The sequence below is a fragment of the Microtus ochrogaster genome, chromosome 1 (genome assembly GCF_000317375.1).
Source record: "Microtus ochrogaster isolate Prairie Vole_2 chromosome 1, MicOch1.0, whole genome shotgun sequence".
NCBI classification, from domain to species: domain Eukaryota; kingdom Metazoa; phylum Chordata; class Mammalia; order Rodentia; family Cricetidae; genus Microtus; species Microtus ochrogaster.
The window spans coordinates 79,798,751-79,817,776 of NC_022009.1; the positions used below are offsets into that span (position 1 = coordinate 79,798,751).

Below are 19,026 nucleotides of genomic sequence, written 5' to 3' on the forward strand. Positions count from 1 at the left end.
GCAGATCTCTGTGAGTTCAAGGCCAGCATGGCCTACAGAGCGAGTTCCAGGACAGCCAGGACACACAGAGAACCTTGTCTCGAAAAAACAAAAACAAAAAAACACCAAAAAAAAACGAAGAAGAATGAGACATGATTGTTAATAAAAGCCTACACATTCATGACCTCAACCACTCTAAGTAATGACTAAGGTCTAGGCCCTTTGTTTACTTTGTTTACAATGCTCCTAACTACTGTGCATTGCTACCCAGGAATCTAACCCCCCCCTTCCCCACCCCTTCTGTCTCGTCTCTCGGTCTCTCTCTGTCTCAGTCTCTAGGTCTCTCTCTCTCTCTCTCTCTCTCTCTCTCTCTCTCTCTCTCTCTCTCTCACACACACACACACACATACCAAATAAAAATGTAATCTAAATGGCACATCTGCATCATATCCTCTTCCCTCAGAGAGGGAGGAGAACACTTGTAAGAGCGAGAGCAAGGGGAAGATCAGCAGCAAAACAGCACCCACCAGCAACAACAGGGCAGCAACACACACAGACCTGGAGCTGCAAGGCTGCACGAACGCACAGGACCTGCACAGATCAAGGCAGCCACAATTCTGTTTTCCATCTTAAAAGAGGGCAGGAGAACATAAAAGGACATCTTACATATCTTCATTGCTGCTCATCATATGTTTAATTGCCTATCTATGGCTATAAAGGAAAATGCCAGATTTATAAAATGTCATTTTCTCCTTTAAATTTCTTGAGTTAGCTATATTTACCCATAAACTGAAAACCCAAAATTCACTGTATTTCCAGCATTTTTTATTGTCATTGTTATATATAATATTTACAAAACAGTTGAAATTATACAGCACACTCATACTTAGTGTTTCTTGAATGTCTGAATGGCAAAGTTGGAGAGAAGGCTCATCCGCTGGAAGCACTGACTGCTCTTCTCGATGACCAGAGTTCAGTTCCCAAAACCTACACAGTAGCTCACAACTGTATATAACTCAGTTTTAAGGGGGCTGGAGCGATGGCTCAGCAGTACAGACCAGCAGCTGCTCCTCCAGAGGACTTGGTTCAGTTCCCAGCACCACAGGGCACTCGCAGCTGTCTGTAACTCTAGCTCCAGGGGCTCTGATACTTTCACACCAATGAATATAAAATAAATTTGAATAAATTATTTTTAAAAAGTTTTAAAACAACTTTTAAATGTCCTAATGGTGACAAAAGTGTCTACTCCTAGATAAGTAAATTTCTTTTTTTAATAAGACAAATAAAGAGTATAATATTGGACGCCTTCACCTCTGTCACAGCCAGGCAACTATGCCAATTCACTACAAACACTATGAGAGAAGTACAGACCAAATGGAGAGAGGCTCTCTGTCTACCTGGCTATCCTGGAACTGGCTGTGTATACTGGCTGGCCTTGAACTCACAAAGATCCCCTGCCTCTGTCCCCTGAGTGCTGAATTATAGGTGTACACCACCACGGCTGGATTCAGTATTTAAAAAGGCAAAGGCAAAGTAGAACAGTAATAAAATACAAGCAACCTCATTTTTAGAACAGAGCGAGGGTGTGCCTAGGCACTCCTTAATGGTGATATACAATACAAGAGGGTGCTCAATGATAACTTTCAGAGAAACTCAAGACAAAACCAAAAAGATAAGCTATCTCACATCTACTAAGTGCTATAACCAAAACTGACGGACAATGACAACTGTGGACAAACACAGACAAATATGAAGTTGCTAATTAGAATGTAACACAATGCAAACATTTCAGAGAAATTTGCATTTCCACAAAATATTAAGAACATTTGTCCAAGAGAAATAAAAGTATGTTTGTGTAGATAATGTGATAATATCCCATAATAACAGTCCACTATTTAACTTACCTTTTAGCTAAAAACCCCCTCATTTGGAAGTTGTTTCCTACTGTAATACATAACACACCTGAATTGTTCTGTGTAACTCCAAGCAGCAATCTTACCTAGTAGCAAACTGAATGAGTGCATTCTGAAGAGTCTGCCTAATCTCAAGAAGAAACGACTCATCGTCACTCAGTGTGTAATACCAGTACTGGACATAATCCCTCAAGGAAAACTGGATAACCTATAGCAAAACATTAGGGAAAAAACAACTTTTTAGGTTTTAAAAACATGAGCAAAAACCAAAAACGAGACAATTATTGGCCAACTTATATTCTTCTACACATCTTAAACTGTGATGGTAAATTCCTCTCTTCATTATCTCATGTTAAAAACTGTCTCAAAAAATGTTTGATACCCCAATTCATACACCTTCAATTTTTTTCCTTTTATTTATTTTTATTTATTTATTAAAGATCTCCGTCTCTTCCCCGCCACCGCCTCCCATTTCCTTCCCCCTCCCCCAATCAAGTCCCCCTCCCTCCTTAGCCAGAAGAGCAATCAGGGTTCCCTGCCCTGTGGGAAGTCCAAGGAACCCCCACCTCCATCCATTTCTAGTAAGGTGAGCATCCAAGCTGCCTAGGCTCCCACAAAGCCATTACGTGCAGTAGGATCAGAGACAATTTTTGAGAAAACTAGAACATTACCTATGACTACCCACACTCAGTGCTCTACTATGCTGAGTCTGACTCAGTTCCCTGCAAGGGGAGGTAAATAATGCCAGCAGACACCAGGAGCTCAAGTGCTTCACAGATCCCATCAGATCCACTGTCATCTAATCACAAAACTAACTGAATCTTATTAATACCTTTGATGCAGCCAGTACTGTTAGTCCATAACATCAAGATTATGATTTCTACAAGTCATATAAGTTAACTACAGGCTAATTTATAAAATATTAAAGTTCAAAGTATAAATTATTTATAATGATCATATAATCAAAAACATGATCAAAAAATATTTGAGAGAGGGATATCTACTCCCAATTCTAATTAACACTTTTAATCAAACTGGTGATAAACATCTTTAAAGGAATAAAACTAACTCAAAAGTCTAATTTATCAAACACCAAGCTTGAACAAGATTGATACATTAATATTTTAAATTATAAAATTACTAGAATATCAGATGTCAGCAAAACTTTTTTTCTAATAGCCATTAACCCATAAATGCTATCATGTTAAATAAACTGCCTCATTATAGGCACCTAATAAATATAATTAGTACATATAAAATTCAAAGATAGCATTATCATAAAATTTCAGGAAATTAAATAGCTAAGAGGTGCATCTTAGTATTTCCAAAAGAAATATAACTCAAATACAAGAGATGAAATCCAAATACCACATACTGAAACTCACTTGCTGGAGAGGTTCATCAATTATATTGGCACCTGTCAGTCTTCTATCGATCTTAATAGTCCTGGCTTCTCGTTTCATTTCTTCTAAGCACTTAAGGAAAACCATAATGTGTTACTGAGTGTTTCCTTGATTTCAAATATCTGCAGTGTTCTTCAAATTGATTTCTTTTTATACTTTGCCTTATTTTCCAGGCAATAAATAATTTATTAAAATAAGTTTAAGTCAAACTTCGTTTCTCAGAGTAACAAAATTAGACAACTAGGAAAACAAAAGCTTTTTGAATTTGACAAGAGGTGATTTAAAATGGACAGGTATAATAACTGCTATTGTTCAACCAAACCTCCAACTATGAAGCTAACATTTCTGATCTGTCAACTTACTGTCTTTCCTGATGCTCTCTGTGGTCCCTCTCCTTTTCTGGGGACCAAGAGCATATTAACTATCAAATGAATTCACTTTAAAGTTACTTTAATTAGAGACAATTAGGAACAAGGGAAATGTAGTTCACCGCATTTCAGTCGTCATCAGAATAACCATTAGCGAGGGAATAGGGAAAGAAGTGGGAGCCTCTTGAATAAATCTAAGCGTCAATATGCAGTTATATAACAAATGCGAGGCAGACAATAGAACTTAAGATTACAATGACGTTACAAAGTCCTAGCACAGCAAAGAAGCAGAAGAAAAGAAAACTACAGGTGACACGAGAGACAAGCTGGTGATTCACAGCCTAAGGCTTAGCAGGTTTCACAGACTTCAACAAGTTCCCTTAAAAACCTTGAAAGCAAGAACCCAAACACTAAAATGTTTTTATTGAGCCACATTTTTTTTTCCTGTTATATAGTCCTGCCTAATCTAGAACTCACCATGTAGAACACACTGGGCCTCAAACACAGAGATCCACCGGTTAGACCACATTTTCACTGTTTCATTTCACGGTCTAGCTAATGCAAATACTATTGCTCTAGGGTGATCAGAGTACTCAGTACAGAAACGTGGCGAGCAGCTCAATGCCTAAAGCAAGAGACAGGACACACACACACACGAGGGATGTAGTAGGCTACACCATCTACGTAGGCTTTATACATTCTATGATCCTCAACTGAGAAAATGCCTGAGTAATGTGCTGCTTAGAATGCAAACTTATTGTTAAGGCATAAGTATATATAAAATGCATGTTTTAGGTGTACTAGGAACCATTAAGTTCTTTTTCATAGACTATATTTACCAATCACATTTTTAAATAACAAGTCAAAACTATTTTTGCATCCTTTATGAAAACTGGATTATAAAGAAATTAACTAGTCTTGATTTTATCACTATATAAAATCTTAATTCTTCAAATGTTTTCTATTCTGTTATGTAGCTTCAAAATGAATGAAACTACAAATGATTAAGAGAAGGTCTAATTCCTTAGAGTTTTGTAAGCAAAATCAAAGAATATGTACTAATGAAAGTTCTACAGAAACAGAAAGAAATGAAGGATAGGTAATTTAAAAAAAAAGTTGCAAGCATTCCACCTAGCTGCAGCACTCCATGGTATCTATCGTAAGGAAGTTATGTCTGTATTCAGAGATGCCTGTGTAGTGACGGTTACTGCAGCGCTGCTCACAACGTGCAGCATAAAGCCAGGCTACAGATAGATAACTTAGTGTGGACATGAAAGGAAGTACTACTGTACATAAAGAGGAAGAAAAGCAGGCCCTCTGCAGAAAAAAAAGGACAGATCTTGAAGACAATGTATTAATCAAGATAAGACAAACATAGAAGACAAGTAAGCAAGGTCTCATGGTTTCTCTCCAAGAGTATAGAGGGGCTCTGAGGACGAGGACGTGACTGGCAGAGAGAGGGGTCCGAAGGGTGGACGGGATCAAATCATACCTATACAGAAATTTCACAGCGACCCACTAATGTATATAATATATATGCACAATAATTATAATAAACAGTATGAAGAAAACGTTATAACATGTGATCATCAAAGTGATCAAAATAAAATACTCAGAATGAAGTGGAATTATTTCATTTCTACAATATAAACTAATACTGTACATGACTTGCTTCATTTATATTTTAGTATAAGTGACTTTAAAGTTAAATTACTAGCATTAAATTCAAATCATTTGTCTCTCTACATGAGCATATAACAACTATGAGTTCTACGTACCCACAGGATGCAATACCTACTTCATTTATAAAATCTGATACTTTAACAGAAAAATAGCTTAATTCAGAATGATAAAAATAAGACCGGAGTTCTTAAAACTAGATATTCTTTAGATTAATTGCAAAATATGCTTTTCAAAGTAATTTAAAAGTGTACATTTTATGATTCTTACTCAATTTCTTTCTCATAAACCAAATATTCATTGGTCTTCTTATAAATTTTTATAAATTATATAAATGACAGTTTGATATTAAGACAGGAAAACAAACTAAACTAACCAATTTCTATATTTCCCTCAAAGCTGCCTTCCAATTTGTTCACAAATCATACTAACAAAATTCTCAGGATGCCGTGTCTCACCCCACCCAGGACCCACCTTGGGGACCCCGGGCGGCGCTGGAGGAAGGAACGAGTGCTCGCACAGCTCGAGGTGCTTCTCTGAGTTTGTCTTCCCATACAGGAGAGTGACCACTAAACCTCTGGGGAGAAATAATTGTAGATTAAAAAGACAAAGTATTTCTTTCTATGTTTTATCAAATTTGTTAGTGAATATACTGCTCAGACTTTATGAGTTTCCATTTCTTAAAAACTAAGTCTGGAAATTTGGAAAATTAAGATTGACAAATTTTGTTAGGCTTTGAAATTTAGAACAGCTAGAAATATTCAGTGAATTATATCGTATTTTTGGAAGTTTTACTCAAATAATTTTTATTTAAAAAAACCTTCAGCCAGGTAGTGTCGGTGCACACCATTAATACCAGTACTGAAAGGGAAGAAACAGGCAGCTCTCTGTGAGTTTGAAGCCAGCCATGACTATGTAAAGAGACTATCTTGAAAAACCAAAACCAAAACAAAAGGCAAAGGAGAGGAAGGAAAGAGGGTAAAACAACATAGATGATGTCTAAAAGAGAAATTGCATTATTATTTATTTACCTAAAGTTATATATAATACATACAAGCCTCTATGTATGTGTGTGTGAGTGCGTATGTGCGTGGGTGTGTATTTTGAGTATATATGTATGTGCGTCACATGTGTGAATGAGTGTGCTTCTGTGAGAGTATGTATGTGTATGTATGTGTAAGTGTATGCCTGAGTGTTTGCAAGTGTCTGTGGGTGTGTATGAGGGTGTATGTGTGTGAATGTGTAGGTGTATAGTGTGCATAGGTATGTGTGTACGTGACTGTGTGTGTAGGTATGTGTGCGTGTGTGCTAGTGCATGTGTACGCTTGTCTCCAGAGTTCGTAATACCTATTACCTGTGGTAGGGCAGACAGGCTTACTAAGATTCAGTTTGGACCTATTTCAGTTTAATCTGATTATGAAGCGCACTTACAAAACACCAACAGCTGGGCATTGTGGTTCCTGCCTTTAATCTCAGCACATGAGAGACAGGGAGATCTCTGAATCTACAAAGCTAATTCCAGGATAGCCAGGGCTGTTACATAGAGAAACCGTGTCTTGAAAAACCAAAATAAATAAATTAATAATCTACCCAATACATACAAAGAAAGTCCTGAAATAATGCAGTATTGACAATATTCCAGGATTTTATAAAAATACATTGTGTTTTCCTCAAAAATTTTTCTTAACAATTGTAAATAAAGGATTAGCTTTAAAAAACTAAGAAAAATGCCTACATCATCATCATCTTAGATGGATAAACTACAGAACACTTCAAAACCTGTTCTTTATCACAGAGCAAGATGGGCTGCCCACAGGAAAATACATTCCTTCCAAACCCATTAAGTAAATAACAAAAACACATCTTTAAAAACTTAATAATAATTTAACTAATAAAACGGCAGAGCCAAAGCCAAACTAGCAAACAACTCTGAACGTAAGAAGTGTCATCATTTGACTTTAAAAATGTATTTTGTTGCTTAAATTTACAATCCACTGAATGACACAAAGTTTCCCTGCAGGGGCAATCAGTCCTCAGAATCAAGGCCACAAAAAGGGAAACTCAGAAGGTGATGAACTTGTTGAGCAACCCTGAATACTCTGAGACAGTCTCAGGAGCTAATCCTCTTCAGCTGGGTACGAGGAAACAAAGGACCCTGAAGAAGGGGGGGGGGGGCGCCTAGCAGTAGGCGGCCAGTACAGAATCGCACTAGTTCAGGGCACAGCAGTAGCCTGGAGTTTCAGACTCCATCCTATGACTCTAAACAATATCTAAAGAGGTTTTACTAATTTCACCATGCCTTCCAATAACCTATTTTTATCTAAATTTTTATACAATTCTAAGTATTCATTCAAGCCATTTTTTGAAAATTATTCCCTGATAAATTAGCGAATTTAGAAAGGGGTCAATAAAACTTCTAGTACTTCTGTAGTGAATAGATGGTCACCCTTCTGTGTCTCAAATCTGTATTTACTGTTAAGAAATCCTTCTCAAGTCTGGTGGAGGTGGTTCACACCTTTAATCTCAGCACTCAAAGACAGGCATATCTCTAAATTTGAAGCCAACCAGAGTGAGCTCCAGGACACCAGGGCTCACAGAGAAACCCTGCGGGATGGGGGAGGGGCAGAGAAAGAGATCTACCATCTTAGAACTCTGAGCTTTGTCTCTAAAGCTAAAATTTCCCCTCTTTCCAAAGTGTTGGGAAATATTGACAAAAGGCTTATTCTACTTATGAAGTTAGTTGAATCTCTACCTTTTAGATTCTAAGATCTAGAGAAACATTTCTTTAAGAAAAATAATCTTTTCAGTCAGCAGAAGCCACCTTGGCCCGTGGGAAAGAGCAGCCCCACAGTCAGTGCAGCTGGAGATCTCTTCGGGCTGCGCTCCTGCGTCTGTTTCAGACATCCAGTACCAAGGATACTCTGAACTCTCCATCACCTGACTCCTGGGGCTAAAATAGATTTCTTTCTTTCTTTCAGTAACAAGATACTCTGTCTACACAATTACTAAGAAAATACTGAATCTAACAAGAGCTACAGTTTTGTGGGGTCTATGACAGAACTGCTCAGTCTGTGTGCTCCCTAGAAAACGAACATGACTTTCAAACCTATGGCCTGAAAGAGGTGATGGGTAGTAGGTGCCTTCAGAAGTCACCCCTCAGTGTCTACAGGCTCTGATGTGTTTGTTTACATGTACAGTCAAATAAATCACCTGAAACCGGAAGCTCAGAAACTCCTCCAAATGTTGGGAGGTTTCAAAATATTTTCAAAAAGAACTAGGAAGTGTAGACCATACACTAATTACATCACAATGGACTTTCTCAACACACATCAAGAACAAAATATTCATCTGGCTGAGCTGCACTGGACAGTACTACACAGGTATGGGCCCCATGTGGAGTCTAATACCAACTGTTCTGTTACAAAGCATTAATAACGCTTGGCTGCAACCTTCTTTGTAAATGTTTGTCAATTTAAACAAAATCATAAACACTGCAAACCAAGTAACCACAAAGAGAAAACTGTAAAGGCAAGTATTTATCTACACTGTCTGGATCAAAGTAGAAACATTCACCAGAAGGCACAATTAGTATCCACCATCCGGTTAATGAAATAGGACCTCCTAAAAAGTAAAACTAGATGTGTTATCTCAGCTGATCAAAGCATCACAGCAGATAATAAAATTCTAACCTTAGCCAGGAATTACATAAAAAATTTTCTTATTATGAAAAACACTTTCATCTTTAATCACTGAAATTGCATTTGTAAAGATATCCACCACATCCAAATGGGTATCTTAATTTTACTTTTTTTTTAAGCTTTAGTAAACAAAAATTGAGAAAACAGCATTCACAAATAAATTACACTATGAGTTCTAAGTTATTTTATTTCAATTTTAACAAATAACACTAAGTTATAAAATTATCGTTGTGCATACTTACCCTCCCACAAAGCAGAGGATGTAAAATGCCAAATAAAATATTACAAAGGGTCCAAAAGTTACTAGAAAAAGGACAATGCCAAGGCTTCCCCATCCCCATATGGATAGACTGGCCTGAAACAAAGCAGAGACAAGAGGAGGAAAAGGTAAATAAAAACCAAAGAAAGAATTCTTCATATGAATTAGCAAAATCAATTTTAGTAGTTTTTAATTTCTTCTTTTAAACACTAATGATTTTAAGTTTGCCCTTTTATACATGTATGGTATCATTTCAGAAAGTACTAAAATATTTACTTTTAGAAATATATCTTTGGATGTTTATTTATTTCCAAGAAACAATACACAGAGATTAACAGAGATCATCAACAAATATTGAAAAAAAAATGTGCTAATACTACTGATTGAAAACCTTGCATGAGAAATAAATTATATAATAACTGAATATTTATAGTTGCAAAAGCATACAGAAGAGTTTGAGTAGCATGACTAACTAGTTTACAAAGTCATTATTATTTATAATACTTTAAAATTCAATCTCAAGAATTATAACACAAAGAAACATTTTTAATCAAAATTTTAATGTATGTAATCTATCTCATTGAAAATTATGGCATTTTTGTTTGATCCAAATGCTACACAGAAAGTGATGAACATAGACTTGAGAAAATCCCAACATGCACCACCAAAGCTAGCCACACGTTTCACAAAGCATTCCCAGTCTCCATCCCTAGAAAGAGAAGCTGTCATAGAGAATCACTCTGTTTTATCCAGTGAACGTATTCCTTTGTTAAGGGCAAACTGGATTTCAGCAATGTAAGTCATAATGAATAAATAAAGATATTCAATTCAAAAAGTGTCTCCATCAATTTGCTGTGTACTGTGATATATACAAAGATGGCATTTGTCTTCTGTTTAAGAAGCACAGAGAAGAATGTCTTATAAAACAAAACAATTAGACACTGAACCAAGAGGAAAAAGGGATAGAAAACATGGCAAGATGTTACACTACACAAAATTACCAACAACAACCATAGCACAGACACCCACATTACGGACTGTGAATAAAAGGGTGTGTGCCCTCCAGTCGCTGACTGCTTCCTATGCAATAAGCTCAGCTCAAGGTGCTGACACAGAGCTCATGTTATATACTTCCACACAGTCGTGAGGGAGAGCACACAGACAAGGGAGCACACAGTCCACCAGACAGAGAAAAAAAGCAATGGGATGGCTCAGCAGCTTCACTGGTTAGAGAACACAGGAACAGAAAGCTTCTCCACAACTTACTTGGAAACAGTATTTTCATTTACTCCTGTCCTCTCCTATGCTCTGCGTCCGTCGTTCTTTATCTTTATTGTCTTTTCTCTGCATCCTGACCACTGACACCTTTAACCAGGCCAGAAAGGCTGTTAGTTAATTTTTTGTTCTGCCTCCCCATTCTCTTCTCGGATCAGGTGGGAGTAATATTTCACCCACAGAAGTGGTCACCTGCCCTTCCTCCTAAGAACTCAAAGTAGGACAGTAATTGGAAATAAAGCAAAAAGCAGCCTGGTCCCTCTGATTGTCATTGAGCTCAGCATACAACACCTACACCTCCCTGCAATACTGCCCGGTGCCTTAGCAACAAGAGACATTCTGTTTCCCAAGGTCCCCCAAACTGTTCACCAACCTCCCCAAGAGCTCTGATAAACTCTCCAGAAAGGTGAGAGCAGACATGGTGCAGGCACTAGCCAGCCCACCTTCTCCAGCGCAGTCTGACTTCATCTTAGTAGTGCTGCCATTTCCGTATACATATATGTATGCTTGTTTGTTTCAGAACTAAATAACTGGTTGAGGAATGACATTCATACACTTTTAAAACAGTAAAATGCCTATCACAGGACAAAAAGGAGCCTGAAACTGGAGACAGGAGAGCCTTCAAAAATACTCTCTACCAGGTTATTTGGTTCTAATTACAGAAATCTACTTAGTCTCATGTTGTCACACCTAAGGACCTGAGTTCCACATGCTGTCTTCTCCGTGTGTGTGCTGTAGCATGCTTGAACACACACAAAATAAAAGAAGGAATGGATAGATGGAAGAAAAAAACATAATGCCTGTATTTTAAAAATAAATAAATTTTCAAAGAAGTAATCCCAAATAATTGATAGGACTGTACTCGAGACTGGCTGGCTAAAACTCTGGGAAATCCTCCTGTTTAATTTACAGAGGGCTGCAAAGGTAAGTGTATGCTCTCAAGTTTAGAGTCTTCCAAGTCTCTAAGTTCTCATTTGAAAGACAGCAACCCACGCCCCCAAAAACTAGGCTTCTCATTCACTCAAACAAAATTTAAGAATCACTATCATGTACAAGATTCCAGTAATCTAACAGAAATTAATGAGTGTTGCGGGAGGTCCCCCTTTTGTTTAAAAAAAGAGAGTTCTAAACCTACTACGAAATTATATACAATAAGTACAAATATCCTATTCTAACTAGCTTAGGTCTTGTATAATAAATAGTTTGGCCAAGTCATGAGTGGAAAGTAACTACATTTATATAGTCTTCAACCCCACCGAAGATCTGAGAAGGGAAATAATGTTACCTGAGTAATTAGGAAGTGCAATCAAACAACTTCCAAAACATGCAACAAATCACAGAGACAACTGGCTACCTGGGCAATTACCCAAAGTCACCTTGGCAGCGTTGAAGCAACCAACTTCGGCTAAGGCCTAACATAACTGGCATACCATTTTCAAAGGCAAGCAACTTTTCAAAACTATCTTACCCTGTCTTGGCAGGATATGACAGTCCTGTTTTATCCATTGATGCACGTTCTGTATCTCTGTCAGTAGCTGAGGTATGGGCATTTCTTTGCCCAAAGGCCAGTTCTGCCAAAAAGAAAGGCTCCAGGTGGAGTGTCTTTGGTGCTCAACATTCTCTCAGGAATAGAGCAGTGGGTATTGCCAGGAGCAATTGTGTCTCCCTACCACAAAACTCTGAGTTAGATTAAAGGCCATTTTCTACAGCTCTTTGAAGAGGTTAAAGATTTTCTATCTATACTGAATATAATCTTTATGTATCTAAAGAACCTGATTAGTCTAATTATAAATGACAAACTTAGATGACTATTAATCTATATAATTCTCAATATCTATCTAACTTAAAGACTAAGACAATAAACGACTGTGAAACAAATGAGGACAATGACCTCCAAATATAAACAATGTACAAATATACATTGCAGTATGGTAAATATATATCAATACACAAACAATATATAAGTATCTTAATCAGAGGAAGAAATGTACACTGCAATATGGTATATATATACTATATATATCAATACAATATATGTCAATACATAAAAATGTTTTAAACAGAGGTAGAAACATACATGCATACAATAGTCAATATAATTTAACTGTATCAATATACAAGAATCAATACCAATATATTTGTCTAAAAACAGTAACTCACAATTACAAATCTATTATCCCATGTGACATTACATACACATAAGAAAAAGTCTACAAAGCAGTGCTTTGCTTAACTAAGGAGAGAATTTCTGTTTTGTTTTTATTTATTCTTTTGCAGTTTCACTGTGTGTTTGTGTGTACACTTGGGTCATACTCTGTAAAGCCAAGGGTCTTACCCTCTGCCCCGGCACTTCTTCTACCCTAGGCAGGCACAGTGCAGAACTGTATCCTGAGACCAGGGAGAAACATAAAACCCTAGGAAGTAAGTCAAGTGGTCGTTTGCTCTCCTACAACTATCTGCCAATTTTAAATTAAAAATTCCTTATTGAAACATTATCCAAAAAAAGATTTTTATTGAATATTTTATCTAATGCCAGTTAAAAATTTAATTCTAATTATTTCCTAAAATGATCAAGGATAATTTAATTTTGTACTATGTCAAAAACCTTCACAAATTTAGAGAAGCATTACCTAAAGATAAAACAGAAAAAATCTACAGGGCTCATAACATTAAAATAATCCCTAATATATCTCTCCCCCCTCCCTTTTTTTTTTTTCTAAACACACATAAACTTTAAAATGTCTTTGCTGGTTATCCATGAAACACACAACGCTAAGCTGGTAACCTTTAAGGTCATCCACAGTTTTGCAGGTTTCAAGCACCTAAGCTTCCATTCACAGCATCGAAGCTGAGGTAGCACCCAGTGTTTTTCTTAACCTGTCAGAATCATTTAGCTTTTTGAATCAAGAAGATTTTAGTTATAAATCTTCCTAGTCTCCTCTAAATGCTAAAAGGCTCTGTAAATCAAGTTCAAAATCATCCTCAGCTACACTGAGTTCAAGGGCAAACTGGGCTACAAGAGACTACACCTCTTTAAAAAAAAATATGACACACACATACATATAAACATGCATATATTAAAGATATTAAGGTATAAAGACGTTTCATAATTAACAAGGTCACACACCTAATACTGTAATGGGTGGTAGTTAAGCTAAAATGCCAAGAATCAAGTGTTTGATGATAAATGGGATACACACACCACGAAAGATGGAGCAGGGAAAACGTGAGTGCATGAGGATGGCAGCAGTGCAATGGAAAGGTGTCTTCTGGACATGGCACAGCCTCTGAACTTAAGTATTCACGACAGCTGTGCATGTATGCACAAGACTGAACCCCTAAGCATTTTATCATAAATGGGGGAGAGATCCATGAGGCCCCATCCCTCAAGACCTATTGACAAGAGTGGCTACCAGAAGAGGGGTGCCCTTTTCTTCAGTGGGGTAGCCTGATACGCTACTCATACACCACTACTCACCCACACACCTGCAAGCAATTCTAACTAACTCATTGGGGTCTACACAAAAAGGAAAGCTTGATGGTAGGGATAGGACCTTAGTAAGGGGTTAGTGGGAGAGAGGAAAAAATGAGAAAGGAAATAGGAATTTAAAAAAACCTCAAAGTCCTTATTATGTACATGAAACTGTACAAAGATTTTTAAAAGACAAAAAAATTATTCTTTCGAAGTCTCAGAATCAAGAAAGAAAAAGTATCATGTATGCCTCTTGAAAATACAGAGCAAATAGAAACAAATTATTTTATGTCTATCAAAGTCAACTTATGTTCAAAATTTAAAATTCACCACATACAACTAATACTAGAAACTTTATGTATTTCTAGAAACTCACTAAGACTCTTTTAATGCAGAATTCTCAGAATAGATCATCTCTCAAGTTAGTCTGACCACAGCCAATTAATTAAGCAGCTTTGTTCATAAATGCACAGCATATTGCATTATACAGCAGTCCTAGAATATTCTGGCATGTAGGAAGTAGGGACAAGTGAAAACAGCTGTTCAAATCAGCAGGTGAACAAGCTGTCAGAAGCCCACATGAAGTGCCTTGGGCTCTGATTTGAATGACTCTAGACAGAATAAACTACTCTTAGAGGTATAAGAAAAAAAGTCTATTTTTGATTGTTCTATGTATTTATTTTTTATGGGTGCTTTGCCTTCATGTGCATCACATGTGTGTCTGGTGCCCACAAAGACAAGAAGAGGGTGCCAGATCACCTGGAACTGAAGCTACAGACAGTTGTGAGCTGTCGTGTGGGTACCAGAAATCAAATCCACATCCTCTGAAAGAACAGCCAGTGCTCTCAGCCTCTGAGGCATCTCCCCAGCCCCAAATACATTTTATATACATTACATGGCAGAGGGTAACCAAACAGGGCCAAGAATCTCAAAAGTTTATACACATTCAATGCCACCCTTAAATTATATATAGTTCAACAACCAAAACAGCCCTAAAAATGGCATTCTCAAAAGTCTAGTCTGTCTTCCTCCAGCCTTACTCTATCTATAGTAAGCTGAAAGCTATTCTCTAGGAATTTCAATTGAATGCTATCTTGACAAGAGACCGAAGCCTCTCTTAAGATTAGGTCTGGTATATCCATGTCAGTTTACCAAATATTCATCCATTTACTAGCTCAAAAGCAAACATAGAAACTAGAGGAGAGAAAATAGAGGGCAGACCACGGGGAAAGCCTGTGGAGAGAGCCTAAATGCAAGCGCTCCTCTTCACCTGGCCATATGGCTTCAGCATCACATGGTCCTGCCAGTACAATCCATGCCAACATTCCACCCTCCACAACAAAACCAATTAACAGCGCCCTTCTCCTTCTCCCCAGGGAATACCACGTAAAAATAGCAGCAATGTCTCAGTCAACCTATCTACCGCCTGTGATTTCCGGGGGCAGCCAGGCAGGAATCTAAAGTATCAATACTGAGTGAACAGCCCAACCTTCTCTTTCATGTTCAGTAACAGAAGGACAAACAGGCTCTTTCACTCTCTCCATTCAAGGTACCTAGTGGACCTCTGGAAGGAAGCCTGACGATGGTGACTTGTACAAAGTTTTCCATACTTCTGTGAAGTAGGCAGGGACAAGGCCCATGCGGACAGAATTTCAGTCAGGCACTTCCGTGTAAATACCCTTGGGTTTTCCGAATGGGAGGATAGCCACAAAGAGTAAGTTATACCTTACACATACATTCTGGTTCTTTGGTAATAGAACTGCTTCCCTTACACATTTCTAGGACAATTACTTGCATATATATAGATGACTTCCAAGTCCTTAATTTTGGGGGTTTTGTTTGTTTTACTTTTTGAGTCAGGGTTTCTCTGTAGCTCTGGAGTCTCTCCTGGCACCCACACTGTAGACCAGGTTGGCCTCGAATTCACAGAAATCCACCTGCCTCTGCCTCCCAAGTGCTAGGAGTACCAGCGTCCAAGTCCTTAATATTTTTATCAAAGCAGTGACAATAAATGATCTCTCACTAGCTACCAGGACTCTAAGAATCCAATAATAAAGAAAATATGAGAAAATCAGTGGCTATGACCTCAGTGAGTTTTAAGAACGCATTTGCTATTCCTGTGTGCACCTGCTGCGTACGCACTTGCCCCACCTGTGCATGGGTCCTGGGTAAACTCCAGTTGTACAGCAGCTCCTTTACCACTGAGCCATCTCGTCTGCTCAAACTCTTTCTAAACTAGACCCTATCAATTCTACAATACCTACACAAAGTGTGAAGCTCCAGCAGGCAAAACCACAGTGATGTTATTAGGCTGCACTCCTCCTCCATGCTCCCACAACACAAACAGTGGAATCAATGATTTAGGGACCAGAAGCAACTACAGTATTAAAATTAAATCAGAAAATCATATTTCCTGAATGTTTTCTCTGATGCAGAAAGAACAATAAAACTACTTAAAACGCTTATGAGGTTGTACAGAAATAAACAATCCTGACAGACCTGCCACAAATACTCTGATTCAAAAATGCAAACCCGGTTTGCTACAGTTTTCTAGATTTCTGATAAGAGTCTTAGCAGACAGGCGAAGGAAACAGACTGATCAAGAAACTACTAGAAACCTATTTCTCTATCATAATAATAAACGTAAAGATTTTTTTAAATAAATTTTAAGATTCAAAAATTTGTTAAAAATTGGCTTGAGGGCCGGCAAAATAGCTCAGGGGTTTAAGGCACAGGGAACTCTTCTAGAGGAGCTGTGTTCAAGGTTCCCAGCTCCCACAGTGACCCACAACCATCTATACCTAACTCCAGGAAATCTGACACCCCTGATTTCCCTGAACACCAGACATGTAAATGGTACACAGACATACGAACAGGCAAAACACACACATAAACAAAAGAGTAAATGCTAGTAGGCAGAGATTGCTCAGACCCGAGTAATAATCACACAGAAACTATATTAATTACAACACTGCTTGGCCTATTAGCTCAGGCTTCTTATTAACTAACTCTTACATCTTAAATTAACCTATTTCTATTAATCTGTGTATCGGCACAAGGCTGTGGCTTACTGGTAAGGGTCCATCTTTCTCCTTCAGAGGTCACATGGCATCTCTTTGACTCTGCCTACTCTCTATATATCCCTTCAAGCCTGGCTATATTCTGCCCTGCTATAGGCCAAAGAAACTTTCTTCCCCAACCAAGAAAAGCAACACATATACAGGACATCCTACTGATGTGGGAGTGTCATATATCAATCTGTTGATTTCATTGGTTGAGTAATAAACAAACTGCTTGGGCTCATAGCTTAGAACATAGGTGGGCGGAGTAAACAGAACAGAATGCTGGGAGGAAGAGGAAGTGAGGTAAGATGCCTCAGACAGAGACGCCATGTTCCCTACTCCTGGGAGGACGCGGGGATAGCTCTGCTCTCTGAGATACATGTGATGAAGCTCCGACCCAGGATGGACATAGGCTAGAATCTCCCTGGTAAGCCACCTTGTGGGCTACAGCAGATTATTAGAGATGGGCTAGTCCAGGTGCGAGAGTTAGCCTAGAAGAGGCTAGATAGAAATGAGCCAAGCAGTGATTAAAAGAATACAGTGTCTGTGTAATTATTTCGGGGCATAAGCTAGCCAGGCGGCCGGGGTGCTGGGGACGCAGCCCCGCCGCTCCTATCACTACATCCTACATCATTATTTTTATTTTTAAAAATAATTTATCTATTTTTACTTAATGTGCAACAGTGTTTTGTCTGCGTGTTTGCTTATGTGAGGGTGTCAGATCCTCTCAAACTGGAGTTACAGACAGTTGTGAGCTGCCATGTGAGTACTGGGAATTGAACTCAGGTCCTCTAGAAGAGTAGCCAGTGCTCTGAAATGCTGTTCCATCCCTCCAACCCCATAAATAACTTTTTAAAAGAATAAATTTTTTTTAGCACTCTCCAGAAACCAAAACACACACACATTAAAAACAGCACTGCCCTCACCTCTATGGTATGCCACAAATGTTAGTAGATGCCACTAACACAACGCTTACTTTGGAGGAGGAGGGTGCTAACCTTCTGACAGAATTTTCACTATTTAAAAAACATGTTGATATTTATAAACATTTCCTTTTGCCAGATTAAAGTCAAATTTAAACACTTTTTAGCTAACACTGCTATATATCTCATACAAAAAAACTGTCTTAGAAATAGTTGAAAGCAAAATCTTAAATATACCGAGGAATAAGACACTTAAATCTCCAGTGTGAGTTAACACAATCTATTTCACCAAAATAATTAGTAATAATAAATCCTATTCATTTTGAATAAATTTTCTATCAGAATATTTATTTTAATTATTTTCCCTAAATACTAACATGCACAGTTATCAGTCATCTACAAAGAGAAAGCTACAAAAGCTCCCTCTTTAAAGGTAATGATAGACAGGTTCTGTCACACAGTGGGATACAGGAGACAAATCTCAAAAAAAAAAAATAGCCTGTTCTACAGATATGACCTTGGAACAGCACATATATTTTTACATAATTATCAAAACTACACTGGAAGGGCATAAACACATACAGAGAAACCCCTCCCAGAGTTTTCACCACATGGTAAACTGACGGTGGGTCTTTAGTGGAAAATATCCTAAGAAAGACAAACAACATACTTCTGCCTTTTTATCCGTACAAAGCAATGCTGTAGTTCCAATGCAATGCATCAAGGCTACTCAGAAGGACGTCTGACTCCAAGTCTGGGTAGAAAGATTTCTAGAACCCTCAAGCACCACAAAAACTCATTGAGAGGACTCAGGACGACCTGAAGAGTCCCACCAACCAACGCACAAGCAGAGCAATGCTGTGGTGACAGACACTGCTCTTCAGGTCCAAGTGATCTCTTCTGAACTGACAAACTGACAAATCCTGTCACTGTTCTTTCTTTTTTTTTTTAAGATTTATTTATTTATTATGTATACAGTATTCTCAGTACTCTG

At 37.9% G+C, this 19,026-nt stretch overlaps 1 protein-coding gene across 2 annotated transcripts in view; it reads right to left on the bottom strand.

Moving 5' to 3' along the window:
- Snx13 (sorting nexin 13) overlaps window positions 1-19,026 on the bottom strand; it is a 97,709-nt gene that overhangs the window by 51,923 nt on the left and 26,760 nt on the right. For both annotated transcript variants that reach the window (XM_013347853.2, XM_005343855.3), the window contains exons 2-5: window positions 9,284-9,396; window positions 5,818-5,920; window positions 3,278-3,367; window positions 1,979-2,100 (exon numbers count right to left, since the gene is read on the bottom strand). In XM_013347853.2, coding sequence (XP_013203307.1) covers window positions 1,979-2,100; window positions 3,278-3,367; window positions 5,818-5,920; window positions 9,284-9,396 — 428 coding nt within the window. The remainder of the gene's footprint in view (window positions 1-1,978; window positions 2,101-3,277; window positions 3,368-5,817; window positions 5,921-9,283; window positions 9,397-19,026) is intronic.